The sequence below is a fragment of the Peromyscus californicus genome, unplaced genomic scaffold, assembly GCF_007827085.1.
Source record: "Peromyscus californicus insignis strain IS unplaced genomic scaffold, ASM782708v3 Scaffold_2__1_contigs__length_46816999, whole genome shotgun sequence".
Taxonomy (NCBI): domain Eukaryota; kingdom Metazoa; phylum Chordata; class Mammalia; order Rodentia; family Cricetidae; genus Peromyscus; species Peromyscus californicus.
In genome coordinates, this window is record NW_026294540.1 from 6,610,291 (window position 1) to 6,627,235 (window position 16,945).

The following is a 16,945-nucleotide window of genomic DNA, read 5'->3' on the forward strand; positions in this document are numbered from 1 at the left end:
CCTCCAACAAGGCCACACCTCTTAATCCTTCTCAAGTAGCGACACACACACACACGCACATGCACACGCACACGCACATGCACACGCACACCACTGTATGAAAGTAGAAGCAGGGGGAGGGGCGGCTATTTGAGAAGATGAAGGAGATTCCACAAGAGAGGGTAACATGGATGAACATGGATAAAATACATTATGCATATGTATGAATGTCATAATGAAGCCCATTATTATGTAGATTTAACACATGCTAATAAAACATTAAATAAGGAAGAACCAAGGCTGCCCATTTCTGCTCCCACAAACCCTTCGGACTGCCCCCCAATCCCACCATCCTTCCACCATCCTTCCATCTCACCATGAGGAAACCAGGTTGCTGTTCCCTCAGATTCCCTGGCGCCTCCCCTGAGCCTTGAGATGCCTCCTTTAAAAGGTCTAAAAATAACGGAGAGCGGCTTGATTAGCAGACGACAGGACCCGCTAATAAGCCAGGGAACATGGGTGTGCTAATTGCCTTTTGGGCATTTGCTTCAAGGGCTCTCGGGAAGGAAGTGTTGCGGCTGCATTACCCTTCGGGTCCCTTCCCCTGAATACATATAATCAGCTGGAGAGTCGTCATTTCTGGAAATGTCAGCATTTAAACGTTTTAATTGTTGATAGTTGGGGCCACTGGCTTTGATTCCTGCATGGCAATAGAGAGATGATTGTCCTCAACGAGCACTTCCTATACATCAGGGACACTGCTAGGTGTTATGTCACCAGCCCTTCCATCAACCCAATCAAGCAGGAGCTGTTGTTGATTACATGGGACAGAGAAGGAAACCGAGGCACTGGGGGTAGCTTGCCCATGGTTACTGGTCCAGTAAGCTTAGGCTGGTGATGGTTAGTCTTGACTGGAGTCACCTGGGAGACACTCCTCTGGGTGTTCTGTGAGAGTGTTTCCAGAGAGGAACAACAGAGGAGGAGGAGGAGGAGGAGGAAGAGGAGGAGGGAGGAAGGAAGGAATGCCTCTCTTCACAGTGTGTGGTACTTTGAGTGGTCTGGGCTACAGTAAAGACCTGGGCAGGGTTACAGAGAGGGTAATGTTTACCTCATATGAATGAGGCCCTGGGTTTCATCTCCAGTACCAGCCCCACCCCCCAAAAAAGGAGGTCCAAGGAAAAAGCAGTGTTCCCTGCCTGCCTTTGCTTCTTCCTGAGTGAGGACCTTTATTTCCTTGGCTATCACCACACCTCAGTATCTTTGGCCTTTTAACATGGAAGGAACATCAGCAGCACTCCCCACCCCACCCGCAGGGAGCTTCTGGACCTTCACAGATGGATTGGGACTGTTAAGGCATCCAGCTGTGTAGACAGAACTGAACTGGGTGTTTGTTTCTCCAGCGTGCAGATAGCTATTCTGGGCCCGCCAGACCCTGTTCGGTACAAGCTGCTTGAAATAAATCCCTTTTTATGGTGATTATCCTGGGCCCTGAGAGATGGCTCAGCTGCTAAGAGCGCTTACTGGGCTTGTAGAGGACCTGGGTTCAGTTCCCGGTACCTGCAGCTGCCTGCAACTCCAGTGTCCAGGGAACTTAGCGCCCTCTTCTGGTCTCTAAGGGCTCCTGCATATATATAGCGCACATAAATATACGCAGGCACATCTACACATAAATAAAACAATCAGTCTTAAGAGTCTACACCCACACTATTGGTTCTCTTTCTGTAGAGAATCCTGCCAGTACCCTGGGTACCCATCTCTGTGGAGCGCTCAGTGCAGGTTGGGGTACAGGTGGATGGAACCCTGTGGGTCCCTGATCAAGTGGAGCAGACAACTGCCTGAGGATGAGTGTGCACATGTGGAGCTGTCCTTGGTTTCCCCCAAACAGATTCTCAGGGGGTTCTGCTCCCCGCGCACAGGCGTTTTCTGAACATTCTCTTCTCTAAGCCAAGTGCTCAGATAGCAGGAAAAACGAGCAAATTTACAATGCAGAGTGATTTTCATTTTTTAAGAAAAAAAAAAACAAACCAAAAATCCTATAGGTCAGAGCTTAGATTCAGAGGGAATTCATTTAACTGGATATACCTAAATTATTCAACCCAATTAAGCTGTTTAAATGATCAGTATATCTGCTCCCCTCTCCCCCACAACCCTAGTCCTCATTATGTGGGCTTATTGTCCCCTCTCCTTTAGCCAGCAGGCCTTGGCAGTGAACTGACCTGGAATCAAAACACGCCTTTCTTAGAAACATGGCTCTAATTAGAAAGGGCGTCTATGCCTTGCATGGGAAGGGCTCTGCTTGGGAAGCTGTGTTGAAGCCGTGCTTACCGCTTCTTTCCTTGCGTCCTCCCCCATCTTTAAAAGCTCTGCTCAGTGCCAGGAGCCCGGCAGCATATTTTAGCAAGATCTCAGGAAAATGCAAATGCCCTTGCCCGTGGTCACGGGCACAGTCAGATTCTCATGCGTGTTGCCTGAAGCTAAAACTGGCATTCTCCTTTTTCTGTCGCAGACTTTTTGAATATACTCCTTACAAACTTGCTCCAAACAGATGCCTCTCCGAGAGAGGGGCTTGCCTCCTGCTTGGTGGTGTCACCACAGCCCACAGGCTCCTCTTAGCAACACAGGCTCTCTGAAGTGATTTGGTTAGGGATTAAAACCTCAACTCCATCAACTGCTTATCCGTGTGATGAGGAATGTTGTCAATGTGATAGGATGGAGCTCCCCTAGGAGGCAAACCTCTGGGCACATCTGTGAGGGATTATCTAGAATGGGTTGATGGAAGTGGGAAGACACACTATGAATGTGAGCCGCACAGGTCCCCGGGCTGGGGGCCTGGACTGGGAAAGTGAAGTGAGCCCTGGAATGTATCACTCTCTGCTTTCTGGGGAGCCGGTGAGACCAGCCGCCCCAAAGCTCTAGTCACTACAACTTCTCCACATCCTGTAACTGTGAGACAAAATAAATCCTTCCTTTCTTGAGTTGCTTTTGTCTGGATAGTCATAACTGAGGCAACCGGAAAAGTAGCTAATGCATCTGGTCTACCTGAGGGTTCAGATTCCTGTCTCTGCACATAGAGGGTCAGGATCTCATCTGCTCCACAAGACTGAGCCATTGTGTCAAGCACACACACAGACCGCCTGTTGTGTGGTGGATAAATAGAAGGTCGTTATTTTTCTCTCTCTAATCATGGTACTACAACAGAGGCCAGAAAATTCCAGGTTAGAGTCTCTGCTTAGGTGAAGACGAAGGAACTGGGGAGGTCACGTGGTTCCTCCAGAGTCATCCAGATGGGCGGCAAGAGAGCCGGGAGCCAGGACTCCCGGTTCCAGGCAAAGGCCTGTGGATACTGTGCCACCATTTGGATCCCTGGGAACATCCTGACATGGGGAACCATGGTGGGATTGGCTCTTTCTGGGGACGGTGTTGAGAGGTAGCTCTGAGCTGTGCTCCCTTCCTGGGCTCCACCTAGACCTCTGGCTCCTCTTTCTGTCCCAAGTGGAGTTGACTTGACTTTAATACTGATGAGTGGCTGACTTGAACCAAGCAGGTCCTGGGCAGGTGGATCTGCTTCAACCAAAGCTCGACTGTGTGTCTACCACGCGGCAGGTCCTGCTGGGTGCTGGAGTTCCAGTGACAGACACGGCTAACCTGCCTCTTGCCTTTGAGAAGCTATGAGTTCGCCAAGGGAGAGGGTGTTACGTCAGGAAAACTCCTGGTAAACAGGAGCCTGAGACCTGGTTTGGGGATGGGATGCTCAGGGAAGGCTTGTCTAAAAGGTGGCCATCAAGCTAATACTGGAACACATTCTGGGAGGAGGAAGAGGATGGAGGGCAGGGCATGTCGCAAAACCACAGATGAGGTAAAATTGGTGGGCTTGTATAGTACCTTCTAAACCCCCTTCAAGATATAAGCCCTCATCCTGGATTGTGCGTGTGTGAGAGAGATGAGTGTCTTTCTGTGTGTATGTACATTTGTATTTGTGTATGTGAGTGTGGGTGTGCACACGTGTGGAGGTCAGAGGACAACTGGTCCTTGCCTTTCAGTTTCAGGGTCTCTCTGTTGCTCATCCCTGGGTTTTCCCGGCCAGCTGGCCCGTGAACTTCCAGGGATTTTTCCCACCTCTGCCTCCCATCTTGCTGCAGACGTTACAGATGTTCTCCACAGTCCCAGCTTCACGTGCATCCTGGGGATTAGAACTCTGATCTTTATGCTTGCACGGCAAATGCTTTCCCCACTGTGCCCTCTCCACAGCCCACTCATACTCTTTCCACCGGGGGGAAGAACAGTATTGCACATTCACTGAGGTGAACAGGCTGGGAGGAGGCCACATGGAGGGTAAAGTGTGCAGGAAAAGGCTGACAGAATTGTCCTGACAGGTGATGGTTCTGCTAGGCACTAACTGGATAGAAGGCGGCGGTGTCTACAGAACACTTCCTCTGGGCCAGTGATTGGCGTGTGAGGTGATGGACAGGGAGAGTTCAGAGACCCGGAGTCGGTACATAACGGTGTCCATCATTCAGATGGGGAATCCTATGGACGGCCTATGGATACTGGACTACGGGAAGATTCTTAAGGTTTGGGAGTTCTTCTGCTAGTTGCCAGGGGCGACTCTGAGGACACTGGGCAGCATTTAGATATTTGCGGTCGCCATAACTGGAGGGTTGTTGTTAGAGTTTTTTTGTCTGGCCCACAGTCAGGACAAATCTCTCTTTGTTGTTAGAGTTTTTTTGTCTGGCCCACAGTCAGGACAAATCTCTCTCATCCGCCAGTCCCAAGCCGTTTAAACCCGATCAAGTAAACATAGACATTTATATTGGTTTTAAACTGTATGGCCGTGGCAGGCTTTTTGTTAACTGTTCTTATAGCTTAAATTAATTTATTTTTATTAATCTATACCTTGCCATGTGGCTTGTGGCTTACCGGTACTTTACATCTTCCTTGTCCTGATGGCGGCTGGCAGTGTCTCTCTGACTCAGCCTGCCACTTCCCAGCTCTATTCTCCTCCTTGTCCCGCCTATATTTCCTGCCTGGCCATGGGCCAATCAGTGATTTATTTATTGACCAATCAGCAACATATTTGACATACAGACTATTCCACAGCAGAGGGTGGCTACTGGCATCTACTGAGAGGGGATGGGAGCTGCTGCTCAGCAGCCTACAGTGCACAGCTTGGTCCAACTGGTCCCAAGAGTCAATGGTGCCGAGTTTGAGAGACTGCCATGCTCAGGTTCAGATCTTGGGAAGAAGTGGAACATTAGACCATTGTAGTCATGGAAGGCCTTAGTGAGGATCCAAATCCCACCTGACTCAACAACCTTTGGGACAGAACTTCTTGTTGTTGGCTTTTCTTGGAGTGTGTGTTTAATAATTTATATGTATTAACGTGCACACATTTATGGAGGAAGGAGAATGGGGAAGACCAGAAAGAGGAGAGTCTGTAACTCTTAGGAAGGGGAGGATCGAGCCATAAGGCAGGGTGCTATGAAGGAATTTGTTTCTTAGAAACACAGCAGTAATTGATGTCCCGGCTTGACTCATATGTCCCAGTGTCTCATGTCACCCAAGTCTGTATCCAGCCAACATTCAAGATTCGGGTCACTGAAAGCCTCCTCCCTGAGGACTAACTTTTATGGTAACCAGAAGGCAGCATGCAAGCTTCCAAAGGAGGGAGGCAACCAATAGTCCTACCAAGCTATGATGCCTCTGCACCACATCAGTGACCAGCATGGTATCATGACATGGGTGCAATGGTGGTACACATAGCTTGGTGTAACCAACAGCTCACTAACTAGACTTAAGACCCCACTCAACAAGAGGGAGACCACGGGGTTGGGGATTTAGCTCAGTGGTAGAGCACTTGCCTAGCAAGCGCAAGGCCCTGGGTTCGGTCCTCAGCTCCGGGGGAGGGGGGTAGAGGGAGACCACACCTGGTACTAGAAAACTAGCTAACTACCTAGTACTAGTGAAATCATGTAGAGGAGAATCTACAGCCTCTTAATTTACTAAATCAGCACAATCCCTAACAAGAATCTATGAACATCTGTCCCTCTACCCACAGAGAAGTGTAGTCTTGAGCCTACATCGAGGAAACTTCTCTTTGCAACAAATAAAGACCATTACAGAAAACCACAACCCATCCAAATGCAGGATTGTGGAGTCCGGTCCCAGTGGGCCCAGCTACAAAACACCTCTACACACCTAAGGCTCTCAGAGAACATCACAGAAGAGCGGCAGAAAGACTGTAAGAGACCCTACACAGAGAACTACAGGCACCTGAGGAAGGCTGGGAGTGGGTGAGGTTATCTCCCCCAGGGAGGACACACCAATTGGTAGTCCAGTGTCAAACCATCAGCCCTGAAAATAGACATACAGGTAGCGTTATAGTAGCTGAAGAGGTTATATTTAGGAATATATGTAAATATATATACATATATGCATGTACTAACAATTAGCAAAAAAGGGGGTTCATGAATTTGAAGGCGAGCAGGGAGGGGTTACCATCTGGGAGGCTTTAGAGGGAGGAAAGGGAAGGGAGAAATGTTGTAATGAAATTATAATCTCAAAAATTAAAAAAAGGAAAAAAAACCAGGTCACATGCTTCTTTATATAGCCAGCCCTCAGTAGCCATGGCTGCTGCTTCCACGCACTCCACCAGCCGGGAGTATCAGAAACATTCCAAATGTTTCCATTTCTACCGAGAATGTAATTGTCCCCTAAACGATACAGTATGGCAGTGACGCCCCCAGAGTTTGCATTGCGTTGGGTATTCATAAAGTTCTGTAAAGATAAATTATGGCGCACAGGAGGGTGTGTGCAGCTTCTGTACAGATACTGTCACCTGTCACTTTACGTAAGGGACACGTGTAGTTGTGGGTCTGGGCTGCGAATAGGGCCTGGTAGCATACCAAGGGACAAATGTATTTTTTGCCTTTTGAGGGTATTTGTTATTAGTCCTTTTGATTGATAGTCATTTGGGAGCCTCCTCTCCAACAGAACTGTGGGCTCCTTGAGAGAAAACCCTGGGTTTGGCTCATTTTAGTGTCCTTCAAACATCTGTCACAGGGTAGGTACACATGTTAGCATTCAGGTATCTGTACTGGCCTGACCTTAGGGTCCTTACTGTAGTGGATATCTGCTCTATGACCCTGAAGCACAGCCCTAGCGAGGTAGCAGGTAAACTGTTCTATCCGCCTATCACCTTGAAGTACATGCCGCTGGGGCCTGGCCTCTCAGCTACCCTTAAGACCTGAGATACACATACACAGTCTCTCTTCTCTCTCTCGTGGGTTTGGATGCTGAGATGGACCAGGCAGAAGAACAGTGTGGGACTGTAACTCGGCTTTCCAGGACCCCATGATCAATCTCCCATGCTGTAGTGAGTTTTCCTCCTTAATAAATTCCATCACCCTTTAAGCAGACTCCGTGGATTTCTCGTAATACTTATTGCCCTGACAGGATACATCCTCAGCTGCAGCCACTTAAGAGCACCCGCTGCGTGCATTTGCTGTGTTCCCTTATAAAAGGCAGGCCCTGCCTGGCTCTCTTTCTCTCTCTCTTTCTCTTCCTCAGAGACCAGTTGTTTTTTTTTTTGCCCCTTCTCTCCTCTCCCCTCAATAAAGCTCCCATTGGGCCCTGTTATATGGTTTGACTTCTTTGTCCCATTTTTAAAATATAACAAGGTGTCCAGTGGAACCTCGGGAGATGACCCTGACAACATTCCAGCCTACAGTGGGGGCAGGCTGCATGTTCTTGCCTCCAAGCTACGGCATTTAAAACCCTTGACAACCCTGTACTTGCCCCCCAAAGCATCCCAGTCCCACGGTCTTCCGAGGAATCTCAGGCCCCCTCCAGCCTGGCGATGTACATCACCGGACACAGCTGACTTTCAAGTTATTACACAAGCCATCAACTGCGTACATTCCAGCTTGGGTAGAAATCTTTGAGATCCAAGTCAAGCCCTGAAAGGTGTCCTCGGTGGAGTTTGAAAACGGAAACTTAGAACAGAAAATGCCACTATCTCATGATAGAAGGTATCCCATTACTGGTGATTGTGGCTTTGAATTTAGCTGTCAGAAAGATTTCTGAGGGGGGAAAATGTTGGTTTGTTCAGCCCGAGAAAGGTTTAATTGGCTTCCTTCAGGTTTGATGTAAGTTCCTCTTGCTGCTGAAGCCCATCCGGATTCATGCAATGTTTGGAATCAGCAGTGGTGGCTGAGGTTTGGAGACTGTGCGAATGTAGGGAGGAAGTCAAGATGGCGAGTCCCACAGCTGTGTGATGGCCTGCCTAGCTAGGTCACTGCTGATCTGTCAACCCAACGCCATCGCCACCACCATCTCCAACACAACCATCTGCCTCTTGCGCTGCTTTCTGTTAGAGAACCCTTCCCAGTCACTCTTACACTAAACAGAAAATGTCAACACTACCCTGGCAAGTGAGCCACTGGTGGACATTAGCCGGGGAGGGTCCTTTGGCTTGTTTCATCAAAGGGGCACGTAGGGATCTTGGCTGTGAGACCTGGAGTTGGGGCAGCCATTTTGCAATCATGAGAAGAGGTTGGGGCATTCGAGAGAGACTGGATCAATACAGAGACTGCCTACCTCCAGACTTCTTACCATGAGAGAAACAAATTCATGTTTACCTCACTGGATTGTTGGTTTCTTTTTGTGTCTGCAGCCTGCAGGGGTCCTAATCAATACACGGTGTTTTCCTCAATAACTTCTGGTTCTCCATGGGATTTCAGTGTGAGTGATGGGACCAGGCTGAGGGTTAAATCCAAGGGACCCGAACTACACTCATGGGCACTCTACTTTTAATTAACTAATTAATTAAAATAATTATTTTGAGACAGAGTCTGGTTATATAGCCGAAGCTGGTCTCAAATTCATGATCTGTCCAGCCACAGCTTCCAAGTAGCTGGAAATACAGGCCTGAGTCACCCCCCACCCCCACCCCCACCGGGAGCTGCTCCTTCTCTACAACCTAAAGGTTCTGACTGGGTCAGGAATTTCTGTCACCAGGGTGATCTCTTGAAAGGTGTTTTAGCTTCCATGCAAATCTAAAATGGGCCCAGATCTGTTTTCTGTATCTCTCCTTGAGCTGGGATCTGGCCTTGCTCATGATGGGCCTCCAGCCTGCTGTGAGCTCTTCTAGACTCCGAATTGATGAGTGTAGCTTCAGACTGCTGAGAGAGAACAGGAGCCTATGGACCTGGGACTTTCTCAGCACCTCCCATGCATCACTTTATTTAACCCGTTAAAATGTCTACCTCGCCGGGCGGTGGTGGCGCACGCCTTTAATCCCAGCACTCGGGAGGCAGAGCCAGGCGGATCTCTGTGAGTTCGAGGCCAGCCTGGGCTACCAAGTGAGTTCCAGGAGAGGCACAAAGCTACACAGAGAAACCCTGCCTCGAAAAACCAAAAAAAAAAAAAAAAACCAAAAAAAAAAAACCATCTACCTCACGGACCTAATGCCATTCAATTCAGTTCACAGATTCTCACCCTGGACAGGTCCAAAGGGGGAACTTGAACTTTGATTTGTCTGGCTCCTCCAGGGTGTCTATCGCTTATGTCACAGGAGGAAGACCCTGTGCTCTGTCCCCTCCCTCCTCCCGCTACCTCTTCCTCACAGTGCACAGCTGCTTCCTCGCAGAGGGGCAAAGAGCTGCCTCATTTCTGTCCAGTGCAGAGCATGCCCATCACTCTTCCTACATCAGAAGGTAATGGACCAGCTCCTTCCTGCCTCCCGATTGATCATGGAGAGGAGTCGCTGTCAGGGCGTCCGCAATCAGACACAGTGAAGGGTCACTATGGTGAGGAGTACCAGCTCAGAGCATTAGGCCATGAGAAAGAAAGAAAGAGAGAGAGAGAGAGAGAGAGAGAGAGAGAGAGAGAGAGAGAGAGAGAGAGAGAGGGAGGGAGGGAGGGAGGGAGGGAGGGAGGGAGGGAGGAAGGAAAGAGCGAACATGAAAAAAAAACGCAAGTCTGTGAATTGCAATTGTCTTGTGCAGTCACTGTACCTAGGTTCCCTTGGAGAGAGAAAACTCCCTGCTGCTTTCCTGGGCCAAATCTTGCCTGGCACAGAGGGGTCTGGCCGCCTACCTTTCCCCACCCCCAGCATTAAATCACAAACGATCATTAGATAATTTACTACTTTTTCAGGGTAATCAGTGATCCAGCGCAGGGGGTGTGGCATCCTTGATTGGAGGTCAGGAGTTCGCCTGGCTCCAGACTCGCTCCCAACAAAGCCCCAGTGACTCATCTGGCCTTTACCTCTCCAGGCCCCAGTCCCTCCTCCTGTCTGCCCAGAGAGGAGAACAGCAGTGAAGTCTGTCGTCCTGCTGGGGGGCGGGGGAGGGGGGTGTTCTGCCAGCAGGAGAGAATCTTTCTAAAACATCTTGCCTCTCCTTCTTGGACTCCCAGCACTCTGAGTGCAGGGCGAGCCAGGGCTCTGCAGACTCCTCACCACGAAGGTTCAGGCTCAGGGCTGTTCAGTATGAGGCGTCCTGCCTGACTCCTCATCCCCTTTACTCATCATCTGCCTGCGTGGTAGAGAACTGGACCTCGGGGCTCCACCGGCCCCAGTGTACCCAGGGATAAGACCTTAACCCTCCAGTCACTGATGAGATTAAACACCATCATCATGGCGGCTGACTTTCAGTGGCATTGACTGTGACTTACCCCCACAAGCCCACCTGTTCCTAAAAGCGGCGTTATCAGGGGGGAGCCTTTTAGACAAACTTCATCTGCAGTAAGAGGCACATTATGTTCCACATTTTAACATCTCTGGGAGCAGGGCATGTCCTCTCGCCTCATTAACAGGTACAGCGTGCTTTTATAGTGGCGCAAAAATAAAAATAAAAAAAGATCCAAACCCATCCTAAAACAGAAGCCGCACCATGAAAGAGAAGCTTCGTAGCTCCTAATTTTTCAAAAGAAATGGGGATCTGCAAGGTGGCTCAGCAGGTAAAGGGTCTTGCTGCGAAAGCCTGGTGATCCGAGTCCTGCTCCCAGAACCCATGTTAAAGGTGGAGGGAGATGATTTCTCAGACCTCACTGTGGGTACTGTGGGACACATGCCCCTCCCCCAGCCCCAATAATAATGATAAATACAAACTTAAAAAGTGGTGCACGTATTTCACAAAGTCGCAGAGTAGGGCATGGGGAGAAAGTGATCTGCCTAAGGTCACCTGGGGTGGAAGCCCACATGGCTTATTGGAGAATCTATCTACTCATCATTTGTGCCATTCTGTTGAGTTAGGAGGAGACTCCTCCCAGAATGTTTTTCTGGGAGTTTTTGCATCTGGCCAAGTTAAGACCATTTTTTTTTTTTCTATCTTAGGGTTTAAAGACAGCAAGGTAGAAACTCCAGACACCGAGAGGGGATGTTGGATAAGGCCCCTGGCCTTTTCCAAGTCAGAAACTGTGGGTTCCCTGTGATCCCCCCACATCAACCCTCCCTCTACCGTGCTTACTCTGCCAGACTCTCCCCAGCTTCCTGTGGGGGATAAAGGAAAACAGAACCCCTAAAACAGATCAGGGAGCAGGAAGGGTTCTTCAACAAAAAATTTCAGCCAGGGGATTTGCATGCTTAGATTCCTTCTGTTGGCAGAAACAAAACAAAACAAAACAAAACAACCCACAAAAACCCCAGCAGAACAGAGGCGCATGAAGAGGCTGCCCAGGAAAGCGATCCGTGTAACATTAATTCTGATTTCACAACCTTTATCTCTGTGAGGAGGAGAAACAGCTAGCCTTGGAGGCTATGAAGTCACCTGTGGCCATGCCCGCAATCGACTTGTTATGGCCATGTGACACAGTATGGCCCCACCTTCCTCCTGGGGAGTTAGCCCTCCTTCACTCATCCTCCAGCCGGACATTTTGTTTTTCTCTTTCTATGCGTCTTTCCCCTCCCTCTCCAAAACAGGCCTAGAAACCATCTGACTGTTTTCGTGCCCCTTACACGCTTGGCATCGAACAGGGCAACCTCTGTGTTGGCATCGGGACCTAGAGGAGGACTGAACTTTGGAATGAGCGAGATTCCAGTTCGAATCCCAGCTCCGCCCTTGCCTGGGCCCTGTCCTCTCTGAACTGTGGCACTTCCTCGCATCTACAGGTCCTGACAGACTGTAGATGGCTCTGGGAATTTCACACCTGCCCAGTACAGGTTAGTCATCACCACCGTGGTGGCAACTGAAATTATTGTTAGTTTTATTGGCCCCAGGCTCTGTCTTTATAGCTACATATTTCCTTGTAGTTTGTCATGGCCTGGGTGGGGTTAGTCAGTGCGTTCCAGTGACTCTAAAATGAAATTCAGAAAGGTGTGATCGGCCGGGCGGTGGTGGCACACACCTTTAACCCCAGCACTCGGAAGGCAGAGCCAGGCGGATCTCTGTGGAATTCGAGGCCAGCCTGGTCTACAGAGCGAGATCCAGGACAGGCACCAAAACTACACAGAGAAACCTTGTCTCGAAAAAGAAAAAAAAAAAAATAGGTGTGATCTTCTGAAGGATGGCCAGGGAGACCCTGAGGTCGTCATATGTCTTAGAGAGGAACAGCAGTGAAGGGATGTCTTTAAAAACATACAATCAATTTTATTTATTTATTTTGTGTGTGTGTGCGTGTGCGTGCCATGGCGTGCATGAGGAGGTCATATGGGAAATGCAAACAAAATGCACTGTCTTTCCTATCAAAGAGTTAAACAGAATGAACTCCATCAAAAAAGTAAATTGGAAAGCATCCACTGATCAGAGACTCAAACTCCTCCAGGGTCAGCACTTGCTGAAATCCAAATGTGTGCTCAACTTTCCCTTCTTCCTGGAAACGGATGCTCTGCCTTAGCCAACAGCATGAGAATGTGTTGTGGCGCTCACATCACTCAAGAGACAGACACCGGACCCCTCTGCATTAGGAAAAAAAAAAAAAAAAAACTCAAAGGGACCCCCACTGGGTATGTTTGCTTGCTTGCTTGGGTAGGCACCCTTTGGAAAAAGTAAGGCTATTTACCTTTCCAAAATTCTTTGGACTGTGTGGTCATTTTCTTAAGACCCACTTCCTATAGTCAGAGGACAACTCGTGGGAGTTGGCCAGCGGTGTGGATCCCTTGAACCCAGTCCTGCGACAATCACCTCATGCTGTGGGATGTTCTGTATGGCAAATGTGTTGCTAATTAGTCAATAAATAAAACACTGATTGGCCATTGGCTAGGCAGGAAGTGTAGGCGGGACAAGGAGGAGAATAAAGCTGGGAAGTGGAAGGCTGAGTCAGAGAGACACTGCAGGCCGCCATGATGACAAACAGCATGTGAAGATGCTGGTAAGCCACGAGCCATGTGGCAAGGTATAGATTTATGGAAATGGATTAATTTAAGCTGTAAGAACAGTTAGCAAGAAGCCTGCCACGGCCATACAGTTTGAAACCAATATAAGTCTCTGTGTTTACTGGTCGGGTGTGAGAGGCTGTGGGGCTGGCAGGTGAGAGAGATTTGTCCTGACTGTGGGCCAGGCAGGAAAACTCAAGCTACAACCTCACACATCATTCTCCTTCTCTTTCTGCTCTGCCAGGAAGTTTGGTTCCAGAGGGGGATGCTCTGGGTCAAACACACTCAGTGAAGTATTTAGAGATAACAGGAGAAACACAAGGTTGTGTATCATCCCCAGTGGGCAGAGCCAGGAGGGGTGAGCGAAGATGTGTTTCTGTTTCAAGAGTAGCAGCCTTGGGGCTGGAGAGATGGCTCAGAGGCTAAGAGCACTTGCTATTCTTGTGGGAGACCCGGGTTCGACTCCCTGTACATACATGGCAATTCACAGTCACCCTTAGCTCCATCCAGTTCTAGGGGATCCAGTGCCCTTCACAGGTATCAGGCACACAGTGGCAAAACATTCACACACATAACAGAAAAATAACAAAAATCTTTAAAAAACCAAAGAAGCTGCCTTGGAGCATTCTGAACCATGTGTAAAGTACTAGAGAGTTTTACGACTCCTCTGCCATAGGCCATCCTTCCTGGGGGTATGACTCTGAGCCCTCCTGAATCCCTGCGGGTGGACTAGAGTGGGCTGGCATTGGCACCCTCCCCGCTTGCCTAACGATGGTGGAGTACGACATCAAAGTTAAACATGCTTAAAACATCATCTACCGAATTATGACGTTTGCACCCAGAAACCCTTGACTTGAGTCAGTGCCAACGACACAATAGCACGTTCCAGACCTACCTTACACACACGTGTAAATAGACAGTTACCGTAATTCACTTCTCTTGCTCTTTGTACTTATTGAGGCCTAGTTGACATCCCCATTCTCAGTAGGCCGGAGGCGAGGAAGGCTCAGAGACGCTGAGAAACTTGCCTGATGACGCACAGCAGGCGGCATCCGCAGCCAACCCAACCTTCAACCTCAAATGTGACACCCTGGCAGCCAATTCCTCCACAAAGTGGGGGGGGGGGGGGCTGTCTCTCTCGCCCAGCGGATCTCTGGAGCTAAGTTCTGGGATTCCCAAGCTACATTCATCTTCATTTCCCCCTGACGCTCTGCAGTGTCTCCGTCGATTTAGCCCATCATTTGGGAATTACTGGCTAATGGGATGGGCCCAGCTCGCACTCCCGCTTCGTGTTTTCAATTCTCCGTGAGAAACCAACCGTCCAGAACAACAGGGAGGTCTGGACAATTTAATTATACCTTAGGCCCTCGTCCCTCCCAGGCGGACTGAACCTGATCCATTTTCTCCGGTTCAGCGGAGGGGGGGGGGGGGCGACTCACCTGGGATTGATCCGAGACGTCAGAAGGCCAGAGGGCCTTCTTGCTGGGGACGCTCTGTAACTTTTTGGTGGCCGGCACTTTGGTCATCTTGGAACGACTTCAGGCTTTTTTTTTTTTTAATAGCCCGTGCCTCCACGAGAAGGGGTTTTTGCTGCCTTTTCCAGAATCCTCGACTTCGGCCCTCACTGGTGCGAAAAGGTCCAGAAGAGTCCCCCAGCTCCCCAAGACCCAAGTCCAGGGACTGCAAGGAGGTCTCCCTGAGGACTAGTCGGAAAGCTGAGCATCCGGTTTCCCTGGGTGAGGAGGTCTGGCGAGGTGGGCAGGCAAGCAGCCGGGGCCCTGCTCAACTGACACCAAGTCACTTTGTAAGTTTCCCCTGTTTTTAAGGAGGGGATATATTTTTTTCCCTCTTCTATAAGCAAAATAAAATGTGAGCTGAAAAATATAAAACTCTACAGACAAAAGCCCCACCCTCGCCCGGCCAGGGAGGCCAGGGAGCTAGGCGGCCCCGCCATGGGGCTCTCAACCTTGGGGCCTAACTGCCAGGTAGCGCTCGCTCGGTAACCTGGCAACGGGACGCCTCCAGGCCGCGCTTCCTCCTTGGCTGGGATTGGTGGAGGTGAGCACAGGCACTCTTCCTGGTTGCTGGGAGTGGGCTCTGAGCAGGTGGCTGGCCAGGGAGCCACATGGTTCAAACTCTTTTGTGGGGGGAAGGGAGTGGAGGAGGTGTTATGCTTTTTTTTTTTTTTCTTTTCTGCTCAGGCCCGAGGACTCCAGCCTTCTCTCCACTTGCTTTGAAGATTTCTTCCTTTCAAAGTCAGTTTCCTCCCTGTTGCTCATCTAAAGAGTGTCTTCTCGGGTTTTTGTATTAAACGCTCAGATGTGTGCCTCCGCAATTATCAACCGCAGGGACCTATTGTCCTTCCTACCTGAAAACTCCTACACGCCCTTCAACACCCATGCACAGATATAGATTTATGGACACACACGCACACACACACACACACACACACACACACACACACACACACACACGTTCGGGTATGCTGTTTATTGGGAGCCAACAATACACAGTGTGCTGGTTGTGTCTTTCACGACACAGCACTCTTGAATGGGCTGACATTGCAGTCCAGAACTGTTTGATTCTTAACCCCGAGGTTTTACCCACGGAGGTAAGAGACCTAACTTTGTGAGCTTTGGATTTCCACGTCTTTAAAGCGGGGGCTGCAGGATTCCTACTGGAGGCCGAGGATGAAAGAAATAAGACGCCACGTGGGGAGCCCAGGTGGAGAGGCGCTGTGAGTGACCCTGGGAAGCGGCCACGTTCTGGCTGCTCCGGGCTCACAGCCGAGCAGATGTTAATGCTGACTGATACTTATTGACTACCTGCTCTGCGCCAGCCCGCTGCAATTTAACCCGTATATTTGGATTCGCATGCTTTCTCCTTGGCTGTATTTTATTCCGCTTCATTCCCGCCCGCGGTTTGTTCCTACACCTTGAGCTGTGAGGGTTCTGAGCTCACCAGGGCTCCACCTTCCCTCCTTCGGGCCCCCTCCCACTGCAGGATGGCTCTCTACCGAGTGCAAACGGCCTCCCTCCCACACTGCTGATCTTCTCTCCATTGTCTGAAGCCCGAATCTGGCCTTCCTCTCCACAGGAAGTCTGGGTCTGCCTGCTTCCTCCGTGGGTAGCATTCAGCGACCCTGGAGTGTTTTCTGAAGGCTGAAGATACACAAAGCCGTGTTTAGAGGATGGGGCTGGGTATGAGGAAGCCAGGCAGAGCGGGAACCGTTCAGCCTGGCCGGAGCGGGAGTCTGAGGAAGGGTGGCTTACAGGGCATTGTGGGTCGAGGGTGGTGAGATGGCGTCAACTAGTTCTGCGTGATCTGGAGGAAGGGGTTTGAGCTCAGCTTGAGGACATCTACACAAACATAGCACCACTGTGTACTAGTGTTAATTGTGTGGTGTCCTTGGTTCCACTAGGGTATTTCCACGTATGTGTATTATGTAATTCAATCAATTCGCTTCTTCTTGTGCCTCTTCCCTCCCCCTCCTCCCCTTCCACACTCCCAACGTTTTCTTCCCCTTGATTCCAACATATAAAAGAAAACATGCAATTCTTGTCTTTTTGAGTATGCCTTAGTTCACCTAACACTAAATTTCTATTTCTAGCCATTTCCTTGAAACCGAGTAATTTCATTCTTCACGGTGGAATA

The 16,945-nt window shown here is 49.6% G+C and overlaps 1 protein-coding gene across 1 annotated transcript in view; it reads right to left on the reverse strand.

Moving 5' to 3' along the window:
* The window catches only part of Ccdc60 (coiled-coil domain containing 60), a 175,889-nt gene extending 161,072 nt beyond the window's left edge, over positions 1 to 14,817 (reverse strand). The window contains exon 1 of the mRNA XM_052754939.1: positions 14,731 to 14,817. Within this exon, the coding sequence (XP_052610899.1) occupies positions 14,731 to 14,817 (87 nt within the window). The remainder of the gene's footprint in view (positions 1 to 14,730) is intronic.
* Positions 14,818 to 16,945: the final 2,128 nt, after the last annotated feature.